At 44.3% G+C, this 21,869-nt stretch overlaps 1 protein-coding gene across 4 annotated transcripts in view; it reads left to right on the forward strand.

Annotated features, from left to right (window-relative positions):
- The first annotated feature begins 550 nt into the window (after window positions 1–550).
- Window positions 551–21,869, forward strand: part of LOC118778545 (serine/threonine-protein kinase Nek6-like) — a 37,578-nt gene continuing 16,259 nt past the window's right edge. Inside the window, exons 1-4 of one of the 4 annotated variants that reach the window (XM_036530131.1) lie at window positions 551–666; window positions 2,861–2,934; window positions 13,208–13,262; window positions 18,320–18,425. In XM_036530131.1, coding sequence (XP_036386024.1) covers window positions 18,345–18,425 — 81 coding nt within the window. In that variant the 5' untranslated portion in view covers window positions 551–666; window positions 2,861–2,934; window positions 13,208–13,262; window positions 18,320–18,344. Of the gene's footprint in view, window positions 667–2,860; window positions 2,935–5,227; window positions 5,327–11,604; window positions 11,692–13,207; window positions 13,263–18,319; window positions 18,426–21,869 lie in introns of those variants that run through there. The other 3 variants (XM_036530130.1, XM_036530133.1, XM_036530132.1) reach the window with 3 other exon arrangements.

Here is a 21,869-nt window from a genome sequence, read left to right on the forward strand (position 1 = left end):
AATGTTATTAGCATGACTAATGACCATTACTAATGCTATTATCTCAGTTTCCAGTGCCTGTCTTAAATGAGATACTACTCAGCCCTTGAACGTGTTGTATGAATGCTCATGGAGCATCTGATGATGCTCTAAAGCGATAATTGACTTGTATGAGGCTAGACAGCACATCAAAGTATCTTGATTTGATTAGGTTTTATTACTGTGAGAAAGCTTTGTCACGTTTAATTAGCATTCTACAATTGATCAAATGCCCAAATAAAGACATTGCAATGTATCGTTTTTAGTTTTAGTTGTATACTGAAAGCCCCCCTCCTTGTTTTGTAAATTTCAACGCATTCCCCAACAGTGAAGAATAAAACATTTATGTACAACTCTAAATAGGCCTGCGTGGCATGTATACTGGAACATGCTGAGACAGTTGGAGAGAGAGAGAGTGAGAGAGAGAGAGAGAGAGAGAGAGAGAGGAGAGAGAGAGGGAGAGTTAAACCGAGAGGGAGGGGGAGGGTGAGCTGGAGAGAGGCTGCGCGAGGGAGTGAGTGAGCGAGTCAGTGTGGACTTTTGTACAGTTAAAATAGAAATTGCTCAACGCGGATTAATGTAACTGCCATGTTTAAACTTTCCGTATTCCACACGGCCTTCTAAAGCAACTTCCCTCTGCGAACACAGGTAGGACGCAGCCTGTTGTTTTATTGTTTGCGCCGTCGGTGCTGTACTTCTCTTTTAAACTTTACATTCTAGGACCCGACGACAAAAGTAACACCGCAGCGAGAGCTCTAGCTGTCATTCTCGCGTGCAGCCTTTCGCCGCGCGCACACTGTAAACAACGACCCTCGTAGTGTCGTGCACCATTTTGCGCGATTTGTTTTTTGTAAACGAGTTAACTTTATTTTTTGATTATGCATTTTACACGCCTTAGCAAATCAACGGGCTTCGGTGCTCTTATCTGAACAGTTTGTAGTCCCCAATACAGGATATGCCCCCTTTTATCCCTATTTCAGCAGATGCTAAATGCCACATGAAAACAAGGCAGACTGGTGTACTTTAGAACTAGGTCATTATGTGGAAAATGCCATAGCGTCAATAACAGAATATGCCGATTTCAGCGACCCCGACGTCTTTGTTTAAAATGGATAGGACTGGAATTGGATTATTCCACCAGGCTAATGTGCCAGTTGTCACAAGTGGGTGCTGGGGCTACTGCTGTTGCACGGTCACATTTGGGTAGATGTAGTCTTATAAATGCTTACATATTTTCATGTGTGGATGTATTTTGCACATGCTGGATCAAAGCGCCGTCTTGTAGTTGCAAAGTTAAAATGGGGCATTTTCGACAGTAAAAAAAAAAAAAAAAAAAATCTGTGGAATCCCCGCAGCTGGACTGTGTCGCAATAATAGTTCGTGAGATGAATTTACGGGGTTAGCCAATATAAGTGGAGTTTCCATACATTGATTTCACTCGGGTTATTGGCATTCACGTTGAAGAACGGTTTGTTTTATTCCAGTTTATTTTATTTAAAATAAAATTTAAACACAAGTATCTGAACCTCGTTCAAGTTGAATAGCCTATAAAATGCTAAAGGAGAAATTCGGTGCGAATATTGGTAGTCTAAATATTTGCCTTACTTTATATGGGCCTAATTTATTACTCGAAATGACAATAGGCAAATTCTTAATCTAACAGGCGTACAGCTTGGTTTCGTTTTTAAAAAGGTAACCATATGCCTATATTTTTTGCAGTTAGACTGAATCTTCCACTTTCTCACGTCATGCGCTCCGTAGCAAACTTCTGTGGCAGTACAAGGTAATGTCTTGATCTGACGCATTGTTTTAGTCACTTAACTATAATTTGGTTTGTCACATCGTAGCATGCCGACAATAAACAAAACAACCGTGAGATTTCCATTAGTGCTGGATTTAACGGTCTCAAAATGTTGTCCATAAATTGAGGGAAAAAGTGTCTAAATTGCGAATTATTCCACGTATTCATTTATTCATTTCCATTTCATTAGGAAATCGATCATTTTAAATGTAGAAAGCAATTTACACGGTACAGCTTTTGGGTATGTATTTTTTCTTCTTAAAGGTAAAATATGTCAACTATGTGAGTATAAAGAGGTTATGAAGCTGTATATCACATCAAACACCAACTGGATTTCAGTTCTGACAGTAGATAGAAGAACTCGACGAGAGGAGAATTTCTGGGTTACAGGGGAGACCTGATATGCTCTAACTGGTCAGAACAGAACACTTTTTTGAGGGGCCCTTTGGAGAAAATGTGAGAACCATCTCAAAAACTCTGGCTCCAAGGTCATACCTTTACAAGTGGTGCTGTTGTGATTGAAGTTTTCTAAGTTCCAATTTCTCTGGATTACAGGGTACCCGTGGCTTTTTTGTATATAGAGGAAAAATACAGTGTAGTACCTGCACTTGGTCCAGCTCAACTTAGCTGATTTTCTTTGGTCTCCTGTCCAGCAGCAAGACAGAACACTGGAGTGAATAGGAACAGAAAAGAAAGGGTTAGACAAGTGCCATGTCCTGTGTTGTTTTTCAACATATTATTAATAATATAATAAAGAGCAGGGAATGGCAGTCCCTGCAGTGGATATCAATGTAGCTGATAAGCACCTGAATTCCACTGACACAGGGAGCTGATCTTCTGCACTCAGTCGACAGTGTTGAAAGGGTACTGATACAAAGGCTCTGTGCAATCTAACAGCAATACACTTGTAGTTTAGAAATATGAATGAATATGTGGACGTGTACTACGGACGTTACCCTTCTTGAGACAGAACAAGAGTGCAACTGGTTCCCTGAGCTGGTGACCCTGGGGTAATTATGAGGTGTGTTTTTTTTTTGTCAGGGGTGGTTGTCCAAAACCCGTAGCAGAATACGCTGTTACATGCATTGTCCTTGACTTTTCATGACAACTTCACAGTGAGTGTTACATTTTTCATCCCTTACTCAAAATGACTGGCTTGGCATTATTGTGGAAATGAAGAAAAACATTGTGTGAGGAACACACACCGGGGGGGGTGCAGCATTTTCTGAAACCTGTGGCTGAATGTTAAAGACATTGCGCATCGCAGTTAGATTGAATGGCGACTTTACATTAACAGGGACAGCTGTCCTTGCACAGAAGTTGCTTTTTACAGGATAGGAAGAGGCGAGGGCATGCATGAGTCCTTCGCAGCGAGAATGGGAAGCACGCATTGAGGGGTTCGCTGCATGGGCTCAATCATACTTATCTTTCACTGATGTTGTAGGAAGATAAACATGACACGCGTGTTAAGGTCACGCTGGAGCACGGCCGAGGGGGTGGCGGAGGGGTAAAGATGCACTGACATACCGGACCGAATACCTTCTAAAATTAGTCACGTGTCAGCTGGTTTATGGACGAGGGCCAGAGCCACGTGTGTCTGCACCGAAAGGGGGTTTCCGCCCCCGGTTCTATCCCCTCTCTGTCTGAGCTCCCGGGCGAGTCAGATTCATGCAAAACAAGGTATTGTTTGTCCTGCCAATCAGGCTGGAAGTGCTGTGCAACGACGTCTTGTTCACACAATTTTTCGCATATTTGTTTTGACCTTACTGGATCTGAGCGGATAGCTAGAGGCAGGAAGTTAATCATGCAGGATTTTAACAAGAAGGCAAGGAGGCATCACCCTGTGTATTTTACCAGGTGTTTCTACTTGGAAATTCATTAGAAAAAAAAAAGGCTCAAAACACCAGTCTAGCAGAGACACATTCTGGAGCTGTTCAATTCAAGTGAATTCATTTGTGCTTTTTTTTTACTTGTTGATTTTGGAATCACCTCCACTGGCTTCTGTCTGAACCTGTGTTTAAACAAACTCCAAACGGACTCTTTGGCGGTCACCTGATTGCTGATGAAGTGTTTTTGATCCAGCAATCTTGATTTTCCTGGTTATTTAATTTAATGCAGCGCAGCTGTTGCATGACAGGCTAAAACTCTATTTAGACCCCCCTGGTCTTTATTTTTGTCCCATCCTGCCCACACATTAACTTGGTGCTGTCTGACACCTTGACGGAAACTCTATCCCTGTCTGCCTGGAGGGACTCACCCCAAAGCTTGGACGCGGAGCTGGCACACGGCTAGCGCCACACCTTACATGGAGCGGGCCATTTCTGGGTGCTGCTGTCATTGAAAGCCATTTGAAGAAGGAAAAACAGCCAATGAGCCTCTTTCGCATGTAGAACTGAATGAGTGTAGCGTTTGCAACATTAAGGGTTCTGTCAATGGGTGGACCTTAGTTGGTTCTGTGGGCTTGAACTGACATAACCAGAAGAATTCTGACAACAATAAAAATAAAGAAACTAGAAAAGCTGGTTGTCCAGAGGATGATCGTAGAAACGGCTACATGCTGTTTACATCTGTGTGGACAAAAAAGTGGTCCATTCCTCATACCGAAAGGTGTGGGCCTGAAAATAAATAAATGCTTGCTGTAAACTGAACAGGCTTTGACATAAATAAATAAGGAAATAAATCTCTTTTGGAAACTCCATGTGACTTGTTTGTGACAGTGACAGAAAGGGATAGTACTGATTTACCAGGACTGAATTTTTCTTCTCCCATCCAAAATATGACCATCCCCCCAACACACCCATTTGGGAACAGATGTCACATGTGTTTATGCTGTGTTTTTCTGGGGGGATGACATCATATCTGTCTCTCACACCTGGTGGCTGAAAGATGACATGTTTATGTGAAACACAGTGTTAGGCTCAAGTTCATGCAATGGCTTTTAATATCAGCAGGGCTTATCAATTTGGTGGAAATTGATTATCCTCTCTTATACAGTAGTGTGGAGTGCATGTTCATCAATCATATCTCTCAGCATCTTCAGTCTTGAAACAGTCTACTGAAACAGGACATTCCCAGGGCTGCAAATGAGAGTTTTTTTGGCTTCTGTCCCCACTAAGATGCTCAGCAGACATATACTTTATAAAGGCTGATTACACCTTAGTCTGGAAAGGGTGCCCTATTTTGGTTTGTCCTACTGCTTCATAAGTGGGATATTAGAGATGGCTTAGTCTCAGAGCATTGCTAACCCATGATAGGACAACCTTTCTCAGCCAATCATAACAGCCCCTTTCTGACTTTCCATGCCCTTGCCCTGAAGCATGTTTGATTGAACGGACGCTGACCAATCAGACACTCTGCATAAAATCTAAGTGTGGAATGTAGAAGGCCAAACTTTAGCAGCATGACCCATTCCAGACAGATATATGTCAGAGGGTCATGCTGCATTTCCACAGCTCCTCAAAACCTGTCGATTATCCCAGGCCACAAGACACCATTTTCCTGCACTTGGTATTTATTCTTTTTATTTGGGTTTCAAAATAGATTTTTACGCATGATGTAAAATTTTAAAACAAGGACGGGAATTTTATTGTTGCTTAAAATGTTGTTTATGAGTACACTTAACAACATAAATGACACCAGTTTGCATGAGGGCTGTAATTGGTGGATGTTTTGGTGACTGCCTGAGGTTGTAGGTTGCCATGCGAGAAGGAGTGAGTGAGAGCCCTGTTTCTTTGGGGATTGTGATGTTGTAATATGGGCAGTTGTGGTAGCAGAGTTGGGGGGTTGGGTTGGGGAGGCCTGTGGTATGAATGATGGGTTACTGGGCAGAAACACCCATAAGAAGTTCAGTAGTCACTGGCTGCAGACACCCCCTCATCCAAGCGATCACATCTATAGATGCCAGATGCTTCTAACTGCTCCCCGTTTTTGGTTAACTGTCATGAACAAAGCAGTCAAGTTTGTTTTTATAGCAGTTGTTAGAATTGATTAGAACAGGGGGCACATGCATGAAAGACAGTAGGGAGCAGTATGTTGTTTTTATTTAGTGAAATATCGTATTGAAGGGCATAAGTGTAAGGTTAAGAGTCGGGATTATAGTTAGAATTAGAGACCAGTGGGGGTGGCAGTGTAGCATAGTGGCTAAGGAGCAGGACTTGTAACTGAAAGGTTGCAGGCTCGAATCCCCACAGGGGCACTGCTGCTGTACCCTTGGGCAAGGTACTTAACCCATAATCGCCTTAGTAAATATCCAGCTGTGTAAATGGATAACACTGTAAAAACCTGTAACTGATGTAAGTCACTCTGGATACGAGTGTCTGCTAAATGCCAATAATAATAACATTAACACAATGGTTTTGGTCAGGGCAGCTTTTCTGGACAGAGTTCTCTGCAGCCAGGCACTTCTCTTTCCACATAGAAAACAACTTGTCTCATGCAGTCAGGCAAAGCAAGAAGAGATATGTTCATAGCTGGGCCTTAATCATTAAAACTGCCACTACTGCTTTTGTTAACTGTCCTTGTGGTCACAGCACCTGTGCTAAAACCTGTCCCTCCCCAGGTAAACTGTTTCACTAAGACCAGCGCTCTGGATGATGCTGTTTCCCACCTCTCACTTCCTGCATCTTCCTCTTTGGTTCCACTGTCAGCGTCAGCTTTTCCTGTACATGTAGAAATACAGGTTTATGGTTTGCTTCCACAGCCCTGCAGTGTGCAGGCAAAACTTAAATTACTGTTATATCCTGTAATTGTGGGCTCCCAAGTAGCTCAGTGGACAAGGCGTTTCACTTTGTAAGCTCTACAGCTGGGGTCCGATCCTGGCCATGTCATCAGCCGCCGATGACCAGGAGCCCATGGCAGTGGAACAAATTTTCTTTGTTTTTTGATGTAATTATGGCTAAATAACCAAAAACCCTGCAGTACCAAAAACAAGGTACAGACAGTATGTTTATAATGATAAGTAGGTAAAGTTAGCGAGATGAACTAACTTTAGCAAGTTGGATAGCTACCTAACTCTACCAAATCTAGCTAAGCTAGAGTATTTCTGTAGCATTGACAACCTTGAAATGGCACTTAAGACCTAGAATTAGAACTAAAGAAAATTGATACCCTAGGATACTCTGAAATATATTCTATAATTACATGCATTTAGCAGACGGTCTTATCCAGAGCAACTTCAAGTGCAAGAGAACATAAGTGTAAATTCTGGTGTGCAGGTATAACAGTATAATCGTGCAATTTGTAACAAAGCTGTCCACATTGTGCTAAAAAAGTGAATTGAGGCTGATGCCATATTTTGTCCAGCTGTACAGTATAAGGCTTTTGCATTGCTGAATTATGAGTAATGTTCACAGAATAAAGTTGCCATCCAGAAGTATTGACACAAACGAAGAAACAAGTATAGTATGGATTTTTGCATTTAAACTTAACTGCCTTAACTGCCTCCTGGCAACAAGGTCACCGTCCTCCACAATTTTAATTCTCTGTAATTAGAGATGTAACAAACACCCTAGCACCTGAATCGCAGCCATGTTGTTTGAAAGCTTTTTCATTTCCTTAACGGTGTCACTATACAGACATAACATGTATTGTGTAGTCCTTTAATACGGTGTCAAATTTACTTCAAAAGAAAGCATTCTCCCTGCTCTGCTCTTCTCTGAATTGTTCAGTCTTGCACAATGGTGACAACTGATAGTTTAGAGCGGGATAGTTGTTCCCTTTTCGTTGGAATTTCCATTCAAGGGCTGAAGGGGGAGTGGGAGTGTGTGTTGTTCTGAGGAATAAGGTGAGCTGCCTGTGGGTGGCTGAACATCAGATATGACCATAGACGAGCAAAGGGCGCACGGCCCAGCTTTGATTTCAGGTGCGGAGGGTTTCTCACAGATGAAAGAGGAGATCTGTGTCCTCATCTCCATGCAAAGCGGTGATATGGAGCTTTCCTTTTGTTCAGCGAAACAGTTGAATGTTTGATCCAACCACAAACTGCATTGATGACAAGGTACAGCCAGTCAGGTTTCTAAGCAGTTACTTGTGCCGTTATATGGAAACAGTTATATAAAATGTGGGAAAAAAAATACCACCTAAGAACGCCCTTGGTCTAAGGAGCTGTAAAGAGACTCAGGGTAAAGGTTAGTTCTGGTACCTACAGAGAGAGGATGTTTTTGTGGCCACATGACCGTTGCTGTGTCTCCAGCAGAAAACCACACCATTTTTGTTTTCAATGCCAACCACTAATGGAATTCATCATATATTTTGCCAGTCCTAGCTGGGAATAGCTGAGTCAGTACAAGTCACTACAAGCAAACACAAATTAAGTCATTATTTTATTGCCCTGAAGGGCAGAGTGAGCTTCTGCACATGACATTCTGTCCTGGGTAAAGGTGTGTTTGTGTGTGTGTACATGTTTTAAATATATATTTTTCTTTGGCTTAAAATCAGATTTTAGGTAGTAGTTTATTATAGTTATATAGTTATAGTTTATTTCTTTATACTTTATACTTATACCATGAACTTTGGATTCCTTTCTCACAAATGAATTTTCCTATGAATGTGTGCCGTAGGTAGTGTTACTCAGAACACGGAGAATACATAGTTGGCAGGTGGCCAAAATCAGGTAGATAATCATCTTCTGTAGTTTTGTTATTTCTTTTGTGGATTATTTTTTGTGCCATCCTGTTTTTCTGTCTTTGAGTTCTTATCTGAATGGGGATTGAATCACTTGTAAGAGCTGCAACAGACACATCCCAAAATTCCCTTACACAGTTCCTAAAGTCCCAGAAATCTGAAAGTCCAGGCATCATCACCAATGTGAAATGTTTGAAAAGAACAGAAGTAAGAGAAAACAAGAAAACAAGAACTCGTAATGACTTTTGTTTAAGAACAGCTTTCGTCAACATTCCCAAAGACAGATTTTGCCCATTTCAGCGGGTGGCATCTTGCCCGTTTCAGCGGGTGGCATCGTGCCCGTTTCAGCGGGTGGCATCTTGCATAGCTTAGACGGTGGCATCTTGCTTGGTTCAATGTGGTGCTATGTTTCTTGCCCTGTTGATCAAAGCCCTGCAGTCCAACACTGGCCTCTTTATGAAATCCAATCGCAGTTTGCAGTGGGCGGATGTCATTGTAGGCCTTCTGTCCCACCTCCATTGCTGCTGGAATTTAAGTAAAGACAGCACCCTTGCTGTAGCAGAGTGTTTTTAGTCTCTGCTCGGTGAAATGGGTTGGCTGTGGTCTAGATATATCCCACAACCCCTCCCCTCTTGGCTAACAGTGAGCTGACAATTTTGGGAGTTTTTGAACCCTGTTTTATGGGCTTTAGGGCTGGTTGGCTTGGCTTGGTTTGGCTTGGCATCTGCATAGACTTAAACGATCTTCACGATTGGGGGATTGCGTGTTAGCCCTTTTTGTTTACCCGTCTTTAGTTCTCCTGTTTGAATCCCAGATTTTGGCATTGGTATATTCCCTATTTCATGTGTGTTTTTTTTTACGTATCCATTACTTTCTAACAAATGCTTTTCTGAATTGGAGCAGGACAAGCGTTTCTGCAGAGAGCATTTTTTCGTTTTTTGGCGGTTTTCCGCGTCTGTCGTCTGCAGCGAGGAGGACGTCAGGCGGGAAGGCCTTGAACCCTGTGGCACAGGGGGAACCGCCACCTCTATCAGCGCAGTTTCTCTCTCGAGCTGCATCTGTGGCCAGCACTGTTTCCGCGGTTACCTGCTGTCACGCACAAGTGGGAGACGACTGCAGTTACACCAGGATTGAACTTTCACTTCAAGAGAAAAAAAAGACATCTGCCACTGATGTCTTCTGATTGGACCAGAGAGCCTCTGGGCTGTCGCACTGAATCATTAAGCACTCCTTCAGGGCCCAGTTTCCTGTTGGTCACAGAGCCAACATCTCTGAGAGACTGAGATACTGATGTGGGCATTGAGAAAGTAAACTGTAAAATAATATTGCTTTTATCCCACTGTGCTCTTTCAAGTCAGACACACAAATAATCGTTACTTTATTTTGTGTGTGTAAATGTGACCATCTGAGAGTGTGTGTTTATGTGTGTGTGTGTGTTGGGGAGGTTGGTTTTGTGGAGTATATCTACATTCCCCAGGTTTAGCAGTACAGCTCTCTAACTTGAGAAAATGGGGTGAAAGTTGAGCAGAGTCAGAGACTGTTTTTGTCAATTGGTAGGGGCGCATAATTGGGGGGGGCGTCTCTCTCAGCCAGTTGCAAGGCAACACCCCCCCGCAGGAACACACACACACACAGTAATATAGTTCAGTGGGACACATCCAGTAAATGTTTTTTTTTTTTTTTGTCTTTTAAAGGAACGACTCAAATCCCATCTGTTGCTCTTCCCCTTCAGGCAGGAACTGACTCGTTTGTTTTGGTTTTCTTTTTCTTCTTTCCTTTTTTTTTAGCTGGGAGTGGGGCGAGGTGGAGGAGGTGTGTGTGTGTGTGTGTGTGTGTGTGTGTGTGTGTGTGTGTGTGTGGGTGGGTGGGGGGGTGGATGGGTTCAGTTTGCTTGCTCCATTGTGCGAAGTATGGGTAAGTCTGGAAATCCTGTTCGATGATTCCAATGGCATGAGTAATGGGGAAGAATTGCCTGCCGTGTCAGAGAGCGGGCCGAGGAGCTTCCTGAAGCCAGACCGGGGGAATCGTGGGAAAAAGCGGAGCTGTGGTCCATCATGCCGTTTCTGCAGAGCCTTCCCTGGCAAAATGCACGTCTCATTCCTGCCGCAGCATGCATGCTGCGCAGAGGGGACTCACTGAATCTGTGATCTCTCTCTCTCTCTTTCTCTCTTAATTCAGAGCTACTCAGTTGCAGCAATCAAATTGCTTTTCCTGCGATTTACACCACTGCAGTTCTTAGAACTAGGGAGGAATGCAAAATTGGTTCAATGAAAACAATGATTCTATGAATGGGCCTGGCTAGAATAAAAGCCTATGGATGCCTTGGCCCTCCAGGACTAGGCTTGAGTTACCCTGGTCTAACTTGTCCTGTGTTATTTTCCTTTCAGCATATTTGGATTTTTATGTGAAGCTTTACAGGAAAATGGCTTGACATTACCACAAGAAGAAATGATTTGACAAAGCCTGTCTTGCAGGTTGTGCTCTCAACTGTAGGCTTGCTTACATCTGTATCAATCACGTCTTCACAGTGCTGCAGAAGTGGCCATTTGCTTATGATTCATAGAAATGTAATGATGTTACAAGTCTGCGTGTCTGTATGGTGAGTCTCTCTCACCTAATGACTGTGCCCTTGGGTGCTTGTGCCAAAAGCTAGATACACACAACCCCCCAAGATCCTATACCCCCACAATGTAAAACACACACCACACAGGTGTATCTATATAGCATTCTGGAACCAGGCAGAGGTAGACTTGAACAAGCTCCATATAAAAATATATCCTGGTAAATTTCGTGAATATGTGCATGTATGTGTGTGTGTGCATATATGTGTGTGTGTGTGTGTGTATGGTATTTGCATGTGTGTTTGTGAATGTACAAGTATATATGTATTGATGTGTGTGGTTCTTGGTGCTGGTGTGTGTGTGTGTATTTGTGTAGGTTCATGTGTGTATGTTTAAGAGACAGTTTCTGTAAAATTGCAGTTCCAAGGAGATGAAAACAAGAAAGGAGGTATTTGATTGAATGTTTTGTTCAGTGGAAACCGAAGAAGGAAGGAAAAAAAAATAAAAAATAAAATCGAAATGGAACTAAAGCAAAAATAGGCCGAAGGCTGTCTCCAGGATTATCTCCTGTGTTTATTCTCAGATCGTGTCCATACAAGCCGGTCTCGACGCTGTGAAAGGAGCCCTGGAAACCGCATTCCTGTGTTGTCTATAAATCTTGAGCCCTTGAGAGTGGCATTGTAATTGTGTGTAAGTATGATAGATATGTTTCCACTTCCAGCATGAGAGATGACTGCGCTTGCCCCAGCTGCACACAGCAGTTTCGGGGAGGAGATCTGTCAAGCGCTGCTGTCTCGCCTCTGTGGTTCTCCCTCAGTGTGCAGAGGGCTTTCCCCTTTGAGAGTGAGCTGTCCACCAGCAGGCCTGTAGAAAGAGAAATAAACCCAACCCAAATTTCCAAAAGCAATATCAAAGCAGTGTGTTTCCTTTGGCTGCTTTAATGCTGCTGGTGGCATTGCCCATTGATAAAGCCAGGGCAGAAGCAGGGAGCAAGGCACGGAGGCAGGGAAGTTTGCTGCGCAGCCGCCCTCCTCTGTGAGTCGGGTGTTCAGTAGCCTGGTTCGATAGGTACGCTTGGTCTCCATTATCACACAAGCACGCATGCTCTTATCGCCCCCCATTTATTTTGGAGAAACTTATCTGCCGCTGCGGGGTGACTCTGAGTCGGCTGTGGGCCAGGGCGGAGAGACTGGCAGCAAAGCTGCAGCTCCGTGTTCCTGTGTGTGAGTGTGTGTGTGTGTGTGTGTGCACAGCACACATGCAGGTTGGTGTGTTTCTTTGTGTGCATGTTTGTGTGTGTGTGTGTGTGTGTGTGTGTTTGTGATCAGTGATCAGTGGTGATTCAAGATTAGTGAAAGATCAGTACAGAACCTCTCCACTGTGAAGTGGGAATCATTCATTTCTTTTTAATCCTAGCTTTTTTGGCTGTCAAAAAAGGAAGAGAAGGAGGCCTGATTGTGGTTGAAACAGATAAACGTCAATATAAGTTCCTATTACAAATGTTTAGTAGAACCTGAAGCAGCTCGTCCTTTCCCCCTTGGCTGTGTTTTGCACTTATCATGGCCCTTAGTATTACCCATAATCCTCTTCCTCCCAGAATCTTGTGTTGGAGAGAGCAGCTGTGGCTAATTAATAATTTACCTCTGGACTCTTAGTGTGGGTCCCATTGCAGCATGATAAGATTGCAGCCATGAGCCTGGAGTCAAGGTTAGTGCTAACGACATAGCCCTGTTCCAACAATAGCACTCTCTGAAGGGTGGGGTGGAGGAACAGGAAGATCATTGTGGAGCCCGTGTTCAATGGGGTACTGCAAATGAGAGGCGTGGAGTGGTTATCGATGAAACAAAGGAGCAAAAAATGTATCAAATGGGTGCCTCTCTCCTGTGTTTCTAAACTAAGTCCATATAAAGGCTGGTAGACAGAGCTAACTTAATATCACTGTTTCTGGTGCAGAGGATAAATGGGTCATCTTTGTGTCAATATATGGTGAAATGCAAAATCCGTTATCTAAAAGACATTTTTTTAATATATGTGTGTTCATCATATATTACAAATAGGCAAAGCCAGTTTCATGCATACCACTCTGTGCATATGGTGACAATACATGTACATGGCCTATGTGCACGTATTCTCCAAATGTGCAAAGTCAGGTCTGTGGCCTTCTCACAGGATTAAGCCCTGATGTTCCCCTGTGTCCCATTTGCAGGTGGGGGCCAGTAAAGACAACTTTCCACGGCCTCTGGGCCTCCTTCAGACACACAGTGAGTAAAACTTTTTGCTTTTTATGCGTTACATCACAAGCTTTATGAGTACACATCCCTGTCCTCTGTGATGCGTTTAAATGGCCGAGCGCCTCATTCGCGATGACCACAGCAATGAACCGGACAGGATTTGACCTGTGGCCAGGGTGGGTGTGGCAGTACTTGATGAAAAAGACTGAGAAAGGCAAGGTCTCTGGCGAGCAGGGTGGCCCGGGTGTTCAGAGAGAGAGGGTCGAGGTGCCGTTTCGCTTCCTGTTCACATTTTGCTTTGGTTAGCGTCGAAAGCGTGTCAGACAGGAAGCGTGACCTCTGAAACCTGAGTCGTGGGGCTTCTTTGCGGGCCGCTCTCGGATCCGCTCCGCCTCGGGGGCCGACGGCGCTTTCGCACCTGCAGCGAAACCTGGATGTTGCGTGCGGCGGGCCCTGGCGTGCGCACGCGGGCTTTCGGTTTCCGTCAGCCACCGCCAACCCCTGCGTGGCCGCTCCGGCAGATGTGGCCTCGGCACTGAATGACAGCTCCAGCCCTCACGCATGTCATTCGCAACCCGTGAAACTAAATGACGTTGACCAAGTACGGTGGCTTCACTCTGGCCCCCAGGCCGACCTCAAAGAGTAGAAGGGGTTGAATTCATAACAGATACAGTGTGATGTTGCCAGAATCCCGCTAATGGAGGCAGCAGTCTTAAGGGTCGTTGCAGCCCGGCTGAGGATGGGCGGCTAAGGAAGGCTCTGAAGTAGGAAAGGGATGCAGGGATGCGAGTAACTCCAACAGCTCGAGAGGAAACAGGAAGAGGAAACAGCAGAGATTAGCGTGAACAGCTGTAGGCCTTTGTGGCAAAGAACCCTTTTATGAGGTGTGGGTCAGATTTCTACAGAACCAAACAGTTATTTTCAGATTTTCCTTTTCTTTATTGTATTTTAAATGCAAAAAAAAAAACATTCAAAGGTGCAGCGTGTTTCTCCAGAGAGGAAACCAGGTGTTCATTGAACTCAGGGTTCCTCTCTAGAATAGAAACAAGATAAAGAAGACACAATGTTCCCAATAATGCATCCTTGTTAGACCCTTGTGACTAGCCGTGCTTTTAATTTTTAGTTTCCTGAATATGCCAACAAAATGTCTTTTTAACAAAATATTATTCTCCTTCATCAACAGGAGTGCTTGGAACCCTAGAGAAGTAACATTCTGTTCTTTTGCAATTCCTGTAGTGGCTACTGTTCTCTTTCTCTGTGTCAGCTTTTAATTTCTCTTTGAAGAAATGCCAATAATATACATGTAACTATGCCAATAATACACATGTAAACTGTATTCATCTCACAAAAAATTTCTAAACAGAAGGCAACAGAATGTCTGTTAACTCGTATGTGAAGTGAGATCACTTCATGCAATTTGGTAGCATAGTCGCCCTGGAGGAAGCCGCACTCATTTTCGGAACATGTTTTTTTCATTTAAGTTATGATATGTGTCATTTTGAAACCTCTTGGCCTACCCATGTGACGTTGCACCATTTCAGTTTTTTCCAGAACTTGCCATTGCTGGTAAAGGTCATTTTGAGGGCATGATGATAGATATTAGCTATTAAGTGGTCTGCTAACTAGCTACCATCCGTTTAAGGCTCTGGTGGTACCTCTCATGCCTGGAAATGTGGAAGCGAAAGGCAGGCTGTTCTGTCCACACCATACAGTCTGGAGGAATTTCCCGCCTCTGTGAGCCCAGCTGGAAAGTAAATGTCTAAACAACTGCCTTTGGAATATGACCCAGCAGGCCAGAAGCATAGCAGGCGATTCAGCCTATGAAAAGACTGTTAAGGGTGAAGCAATCTTATGAGAGAAACTGAAGGGGAAACGTCTTGCCTAAGGAGCAGGAGAGGCTGCTCTCTGTCATCAGGCCTGGCCTGGGCCGCGTCAGCTGTGTTTGGTGGAGTGATGTCATAACCGTGAGGATGCCTGCTTCCTGAGGTCAGACGGCAGCTCGAGCCATCCCTCTTTTATTAGAATCCCGGGTGTGCAGATGGGTGGGTCACATGACCCCCTGCGTGTCACAGAGAGCAGAGCAGCTCGGAGGCGAGAGAGAGAGAGAGACGTGTGGGGATATTTAAAGAGGCCCCCGCCCCACTGTCACACATCAGCCACTCGCGCCATCGTCAGGAGCAATACAGAATCTAAAACTGTTTCTCTTCTTAAATAATAAAAAAACATTTAGGTCAATTAAATATTAATCAGTCCTTTGTTTAATAAAGATCTCTTTTATTTATAAACAAGCTTGTACCTATGTCATTTACAGCTTTTTGATAGTTGTGCATGTGCTTTTTTAAATCTATTCTTAAATGTACAAAGGTGTGCTGTTCCTTTGGTCTTAACGTTTCCTCATTTACACCACAGAGTTAAATCATTGAACGGGTGCATGCGCTAGGAGATAAAGACAGATTTCCTGTCCTTGAAAGACTAAGGAAGTGCCATTTATCAAGGGTGTTGCTGTATGAATTACTTTTCCATACAAATTCAACACAAAACTGAGGCTACAGACCTCACATTCTGTGGGCTCTGTCACTGTAAGATCACATCATGGTTATTATTGTTTCTACTTCACGGTTGAGCCTTTAATTATCACTGTGTGTGAGTACAAATCGTAGGGGTTGGTTACACTCGGCTATTGCCCTTCAGTGCAGCCTGTTTGCATGGGAAATACAGAGTGGAAGAGTTTAGTCTGATTAGTACTGATCAAAGGAGAGATCTGCCCTTTTTTAAAAAAAAAGATCAGATTTATGGAGTTTAGGCTTTTTCTTTCATCTATTAGCAAATGTCAGAATATCTAAGATCTGGAGATTATTGCACATGAATAAACTGCTGAGTCAGAGAGGGAGAGACGTTCACCCTGGATCATGCAACATTTAATCTTCACTTTGTGGAGTGAAATAAATGCACGAGTTTTCCATGCACAACTTTTTCAAACAGCTTTTTAAATTAATTGTGTTGACTGTTGTGCTTGCTTAGCCGAGTGAAGAGGGGAAGTAATACTAGCTGTTACGTGTCAGTGTTAAGGCTGAATGTATATTGTAGGATTTCAATGAGAAGCACATGGAGGCGACGCTGCCAAACTTCCGATCAGGATGCACAATGAACTGAGTGACTCAAGGCAAACAGAAACAGTAGTTTTTTACTTCGCCTGTGTGTGAAGCTGCCGAACGAAATGCGGTCTGATTTTGCATTGTTTCTTAAATATGGTCACTTAAGATACTGCCATCTTAATCTGCGGTTGTTGTCTAACACCACTTGCTGGTGATGGAGGATGTGGTGAGCACAACAGCTTTACCTCCTCATGTCTCATGTCTTCACTCTGGCATTACGGATTTGACAAGAGAGATTTGATTATTTTTTTTGAGTGCTTTAAACACGCTCCAGCTATACGCTTCCCACGCACAGATGTGTCCAGATGTGTGCAGACGTGCGCAGGCGTGCGCAACGCAGCTGACTCTGAGGCCCGGTTTCCGCCTTCACGCTTTTATGCCACTTCTAAGAACTGCGCGCCATGCGCGGGGCTTTTTTCCTCTCCGAAGGTGGATGCTGTTTTCAAAGAAGGAAAGAGTAGAAAATGTTTCCATTTGAAATGGTGTAGGCACGGAGAAGAAAGATGCAGACATGGTTATTGTGGCAGCCCACAGAGAAATGTTCTGAGAAAGTGTCTGATGCTGACGGCATTAGCCGGGGCGCCTCTAATAAACGAGGCAGGGCTGCAGCCGTGAGCAACACGTGTCTCTGGAGCTGACGTCACTGCGTGCTTATGGGTGTCTGAGGAGACAGGCCTGTGTATATGGATGCATGCAAGTTCCCGTGTATGGCAGTATGTGCAAACATGTATATGTGTGCACGTATGCGGTCACATATGCATGTGCGTGTGCATGTATTTGTGTGTATGTGTTTGTGTGCATACGCATGGGTGTGTGTGCGTGTGTATGTGTGTATGCATATGTGTGTGCACGTGTGGGTCTTCATGTCTTCATGTGTGTGTGTTTGGTTCTGAGGCGTTACTGTTCATCCTCTTTTGTCAGTTACATGTCTGTGGTGACTGGGGGGGCATTTGGGCATGTCAGTGCAGTGTGAGGAGGTGTGTTGCAGCTCTGGGCATGCCTCTTAGGCCACTACAGGACCCCGCTGTGTCCCTCAGCCTGACCTGGAGCACCTGTAGTCCAGCATGCTTTGCCTCCTCAATGGAGCAATGCCTCAGCCGACCTGGACCGCTGTGGGTGTGAGTTTGACAGCAGCGGCGGGGCATCCGACCACACCCCTCTGAATATCAGCACCCCGTCAGACAGTATAATGAGTCAGATGCCTGTCATTACATTAGTCACGTATATTAATTTCATTTACACGTGAGCTCTGATGGGATTGCCAGTGGGATCTCATTTAACTGGTGTGATAGACGCATGGGGGAAGGGTTCTGAGGGCGCTCTGTGTGTGCAGACACAGCTTGACTCAGCATCACCTTTGATCATCATTACCACAATACACCCTTCGAACTAAGACTCATCGCCGGGAATGCAAACCGGGAACAAGAGGACTGCTGTCTGAGCACATTCCAGCGTGTGTGTGCATCACATGGTCACGTTTCCTGTTCCTTTAACGGAGCTAAGAGCAAGACCTCAAACCCTGCCCTGGATCACCGTGAACCTAAAGGTCATGGAGCTGAATTTACATATATATACATGCATGTACATACACACCGTAAAGGTGTATAGGATCCATTTTATGCCAGAGTGTGCTCTGCCATTGGATCTTAAACAGCCACAGTGAGTCAGGATGTCGGATCAGACAGATGGAGTCTCCTGAAGTATAGCATCCCCATAACTGCAGTGGGACATTGGTTTTCTGCTAGGTCGAGTAGAGGGAGTGCCCCTTATTGGTCCACCAACTCCACTACCAGCAGATACCTGGTTTTCCCAGGAAGTCTCCTTTGCAAGTACTAACCAAACCCAACCCTACTTAGCTTCAGTCACCAGGCAGGAGGGGGATGCAGAGTGGGATATTTGTGTTGCAATGTCACCCTGTCTTGGTTATAACAGGAGTCAGACAGCCTGGCATGCCACCATGGAGGGACACAACAGCCACCAGCACCACAACCTTGAGGATCAGAACAAGCTCTACAAGCTCCCAGGACAAGAAGACCAGGTGAGATGCGCTTCCTGTCCCGGGGGATTCACTGCAAGCTGTGCAGCTGTCTCCTGTAATTCCAGTGTAAATATCTCCGTTTGATTGTGGAGAATGGATGTTTTCTGAAGATTCAAAAAGAGTTTAGGGTAAATCTACATGTGAAATAAGGCATTAAGAGATATAAATGCATTGTAACTGAAGAATAGCTGCTTTGCATCAACATGTCATGATAAAGCACCATGATTAGCATGGAACATGAGTTTATAGGTGTGCTATGGCATGCAGCTGGTAATTACAATTTAAAAATTTCTTGTTCCACCCCTAATCCAAAGTGTAGTCCTTAATTTGACCCCAACCGTTAATGTAGCTCCAGAACTAACTCTGCTGTATACATACTTATACACGTGCACACACACGCCTATGCATGTGTGCACACTCCTGCACAGGCACATACACATACACGCAGCCATGCGAAGTAGTTAACAATGTCTAGTCACGCAGCAGTCACACAGTGCTTACTTGTCACACTCGCATAGCGCTGACTAATTTAAGTACAGTTCAATTACGCAGTTAGATTCCCCGCTTAATATAAACTGTGACTGAACTGAGCATGAATGACATTTAACATCTGACGGCCTACAATTAGCGGAGGTGGGAGGTGTGAGATGCATTAGTAATAAAGGCATTACCTCACAGAGAATAAGGTGACCAGGGAGCGAGGGAAAAGTGGCGCGGTTTAAAATAGGCGCCCGACGCAGGAAGGGTTTTCCCCTGCTCTCCTGTGCATGCTGAAGATTCAGAGAAACACATGCAAAATAGGATCCCTCTGACGCACCTCTGCAGGGGACGGCAAAATATCTACTCTCACTTTGCTTTTTTCCTGCGTTCGTCTGTAGTCAAAAGGCAGAGTGGAAGAGATGGCCGCTTCTGAAAAGACCCCAGCAGAGCCGGCTGTTATTTTTAATTCCGAGGACAAGCACTACAATGGGAAACCAGGGGTTCTGACTGTGTGTCACTGGAACCTTTAAACAACCCCACGATTAAGCAACATTAACATCCCTCCGCCCTGGAAAAATACACTGATAATAGCCTGTAGTTGTTTGGGAATCGAGGCTAATTACCTCCTCATGTGACCAGATTGTGGCGGCAATTACTGGACAATTTGTCGCGACCTGGTGATTATGAGTTAATGATATCACTGTGTTGCACTGGCAACATTCCCATTGTACCTAGATACAGTTATGAGTACTACTCTCTGTTCTTAGTACAAAGTCAAGCACAGAATGGTTACAGATTGCAGCAACAACCATAGCCAGTAGTCCTCCCGGAAGCAGGCAGTGAAGACAGTTGTCTGTGTAGCTCAGTTTACTAATATGCAGCCACTTGTGTTTGGTGTGATTGGTGAGCGTACATGAATACCTGAGACTTGAGTTACATCACTGATAGAACTTCTGTCGTATTGTGGGCTTTATTACATTTACATTTACATTTACATTATTAAAAGCATGGTTAGCAGCACGGATGCCAAATGCCATCTCTGATTGGTATGTGAAGCCAACATGCATAGTAAAGCCCATGTTTGTCAAGCATTTCTGTAGTGGATGGGAGAGTACCACCGTACCTGGTGCTCTTTGTTACAAATTCTTGTAGAAAAGGTATGAGCAATCACAGAGATGTGTTACAATTGAATGAAATTACTCTCCCTCCACCTCTTTCCCTCTACTTCTGTCTCCATTTCTGCCTCCATCCTCTCTTTCTTCATCTCTCTGTCTCTCTCTCCATATCTCTTTTCTGCTCTTTATCTCTCCAATCCATCCTTCGTCCCTTTTTCAGCCCCTTTTTCTCAGTATGTAAAAAATTCTTCCAGTTATGAATTGTAGTCATGTGTGTCAGTGGGGCCGAAGTCCTATTGTATCAGATTGTAGCATATTCAATGCATTCTTATAAATGAACAAGACAGCACTCGGTGCTAACTTTTGCAGCAAGTTATTGACCCATTCAGAGCGGGATCGATGGGCTGTAAATGTTGGAACCGGGCCTGCATTTCTACACCTTAACAGCAAGGACAAGACTTTATCTTTAGGGTATTTACCTCCAGAAATCCAGGACCAAATTCCAGCTCATATTTCCTTACTGTAGGGTGCAGTCAATGGCTGAGTCCCGTAGGCTGATAAGACCCTACACTGTAATGACAGCACAGGTGAGCAGGGGCGCATCTGGGCTACGTAAAAGAAACAGTTGAGAAGCGTCATGAGAGAAGTCCTCAGCACCAGCCCTGGGTTACTGCTGAAGGCTCAGGCAGCATGCCATGAACACAGGCAAAACCCTGGATACAAACAGGCTTTGTCAGATTGGATTAGCTAATAGCATTTCAAAAAGAGATCAAATCTGGCAAACACATTACACGCTCGAGTTGGTGATTTTATCGCGCTCACAAGACCAGAGACAGAAATCAAGATATTATGGTATGTTTCTGGAACATAACACTCGGTTCCTGGTTCCCAGTGCTCCTGCCCGATTTGTCAGAACACGATGGGGTGCATGTGTGGCCGGGGGTTGGAAGGCAGTCAAACTTTCACGCTCCAGTCTGACGCGCTGAAAGGCCTGCTCTTCCCCTGGGACACAGTCTGCTGTTAAACTGCCTGCTGAATGTGTAAACTCTCCTAAATGTCACCCGTAATATTAGGTTGGACATACTCCTGGCCAAAAACCTGGGAAACAAAAATATATATGTGCATGCAATATAGTATATTATGATTTAAATTTCATTTAGACATACACTGATACATATGAGTGGAATAAAGGCTCCATTGTCAGAAATTTCAAAGGGTCTTTATTGTGTGTTTCCACAACGTGGCACAGAGTGAGTTAGTTCAATAAGCTTTCTCTGAAAAAGTCAGAAGTTTAGCTTGCAGATTTTAGAATGTGTTTCTGAACTGAGCTGGAAATTCGTTCGGAGGTTTCTGGAAAGAGCTAGTCCTGTTGGAAAACAGTAACTGCAGGTATTCTGCAACAGAGAAGTGACTGGAAATTCTGCCTGATGTTAATGTGGGATGTGCAGGACACTCTCTGCGGGTGGGAAGGTGCTGCACTGGTTAGCGCTAATTAGAGGCAAACTGCCCAGGATGGGCGGGTGGCAGGAGACAGTGAGGCAGGGGCAGTGCTGGGAATAGCCACCCTCACGCGGATACCCGCTCCGTTTCTCCCTCTACCCTTCCTCTCCCTTTGGACCTTTTGGCAGAACCATCACACAGTCATGTTTCCTTTAGCGTCACTGCTTTTGTTATCTGGCTTTGATTGCTTTGTTTTTGCGTTTTTTAAATTTCTTCTGACATGAAATTGATTCAGCCAGCAAAGTGAGACACCATCCTTCCCAGCGAGATTCCAGTGATTCAGAGCTCAGTATGTGTGTGTGTGTGTGTGGGTGTGTGTGTGTGTGTGTGTGTGTGTGTGTGAGCATGT

The sequence above is a fragment of the Megalops cyprinoides genome, chromosome 5, assembly GCF_013368585.1.
Source record: "Megalops cyprinoides isolate fMegCyp1 chromosome 5, fMegCyp1.pri, whole genome shotgun sequence".
Classification (NCBI taxonomy): domain Eukaryota; kingdom Metazoa; phylum Chordata; class Actinopteri; order Elopiformes; family Megalopidae; genus Megalops; species Megalops cyprinoides.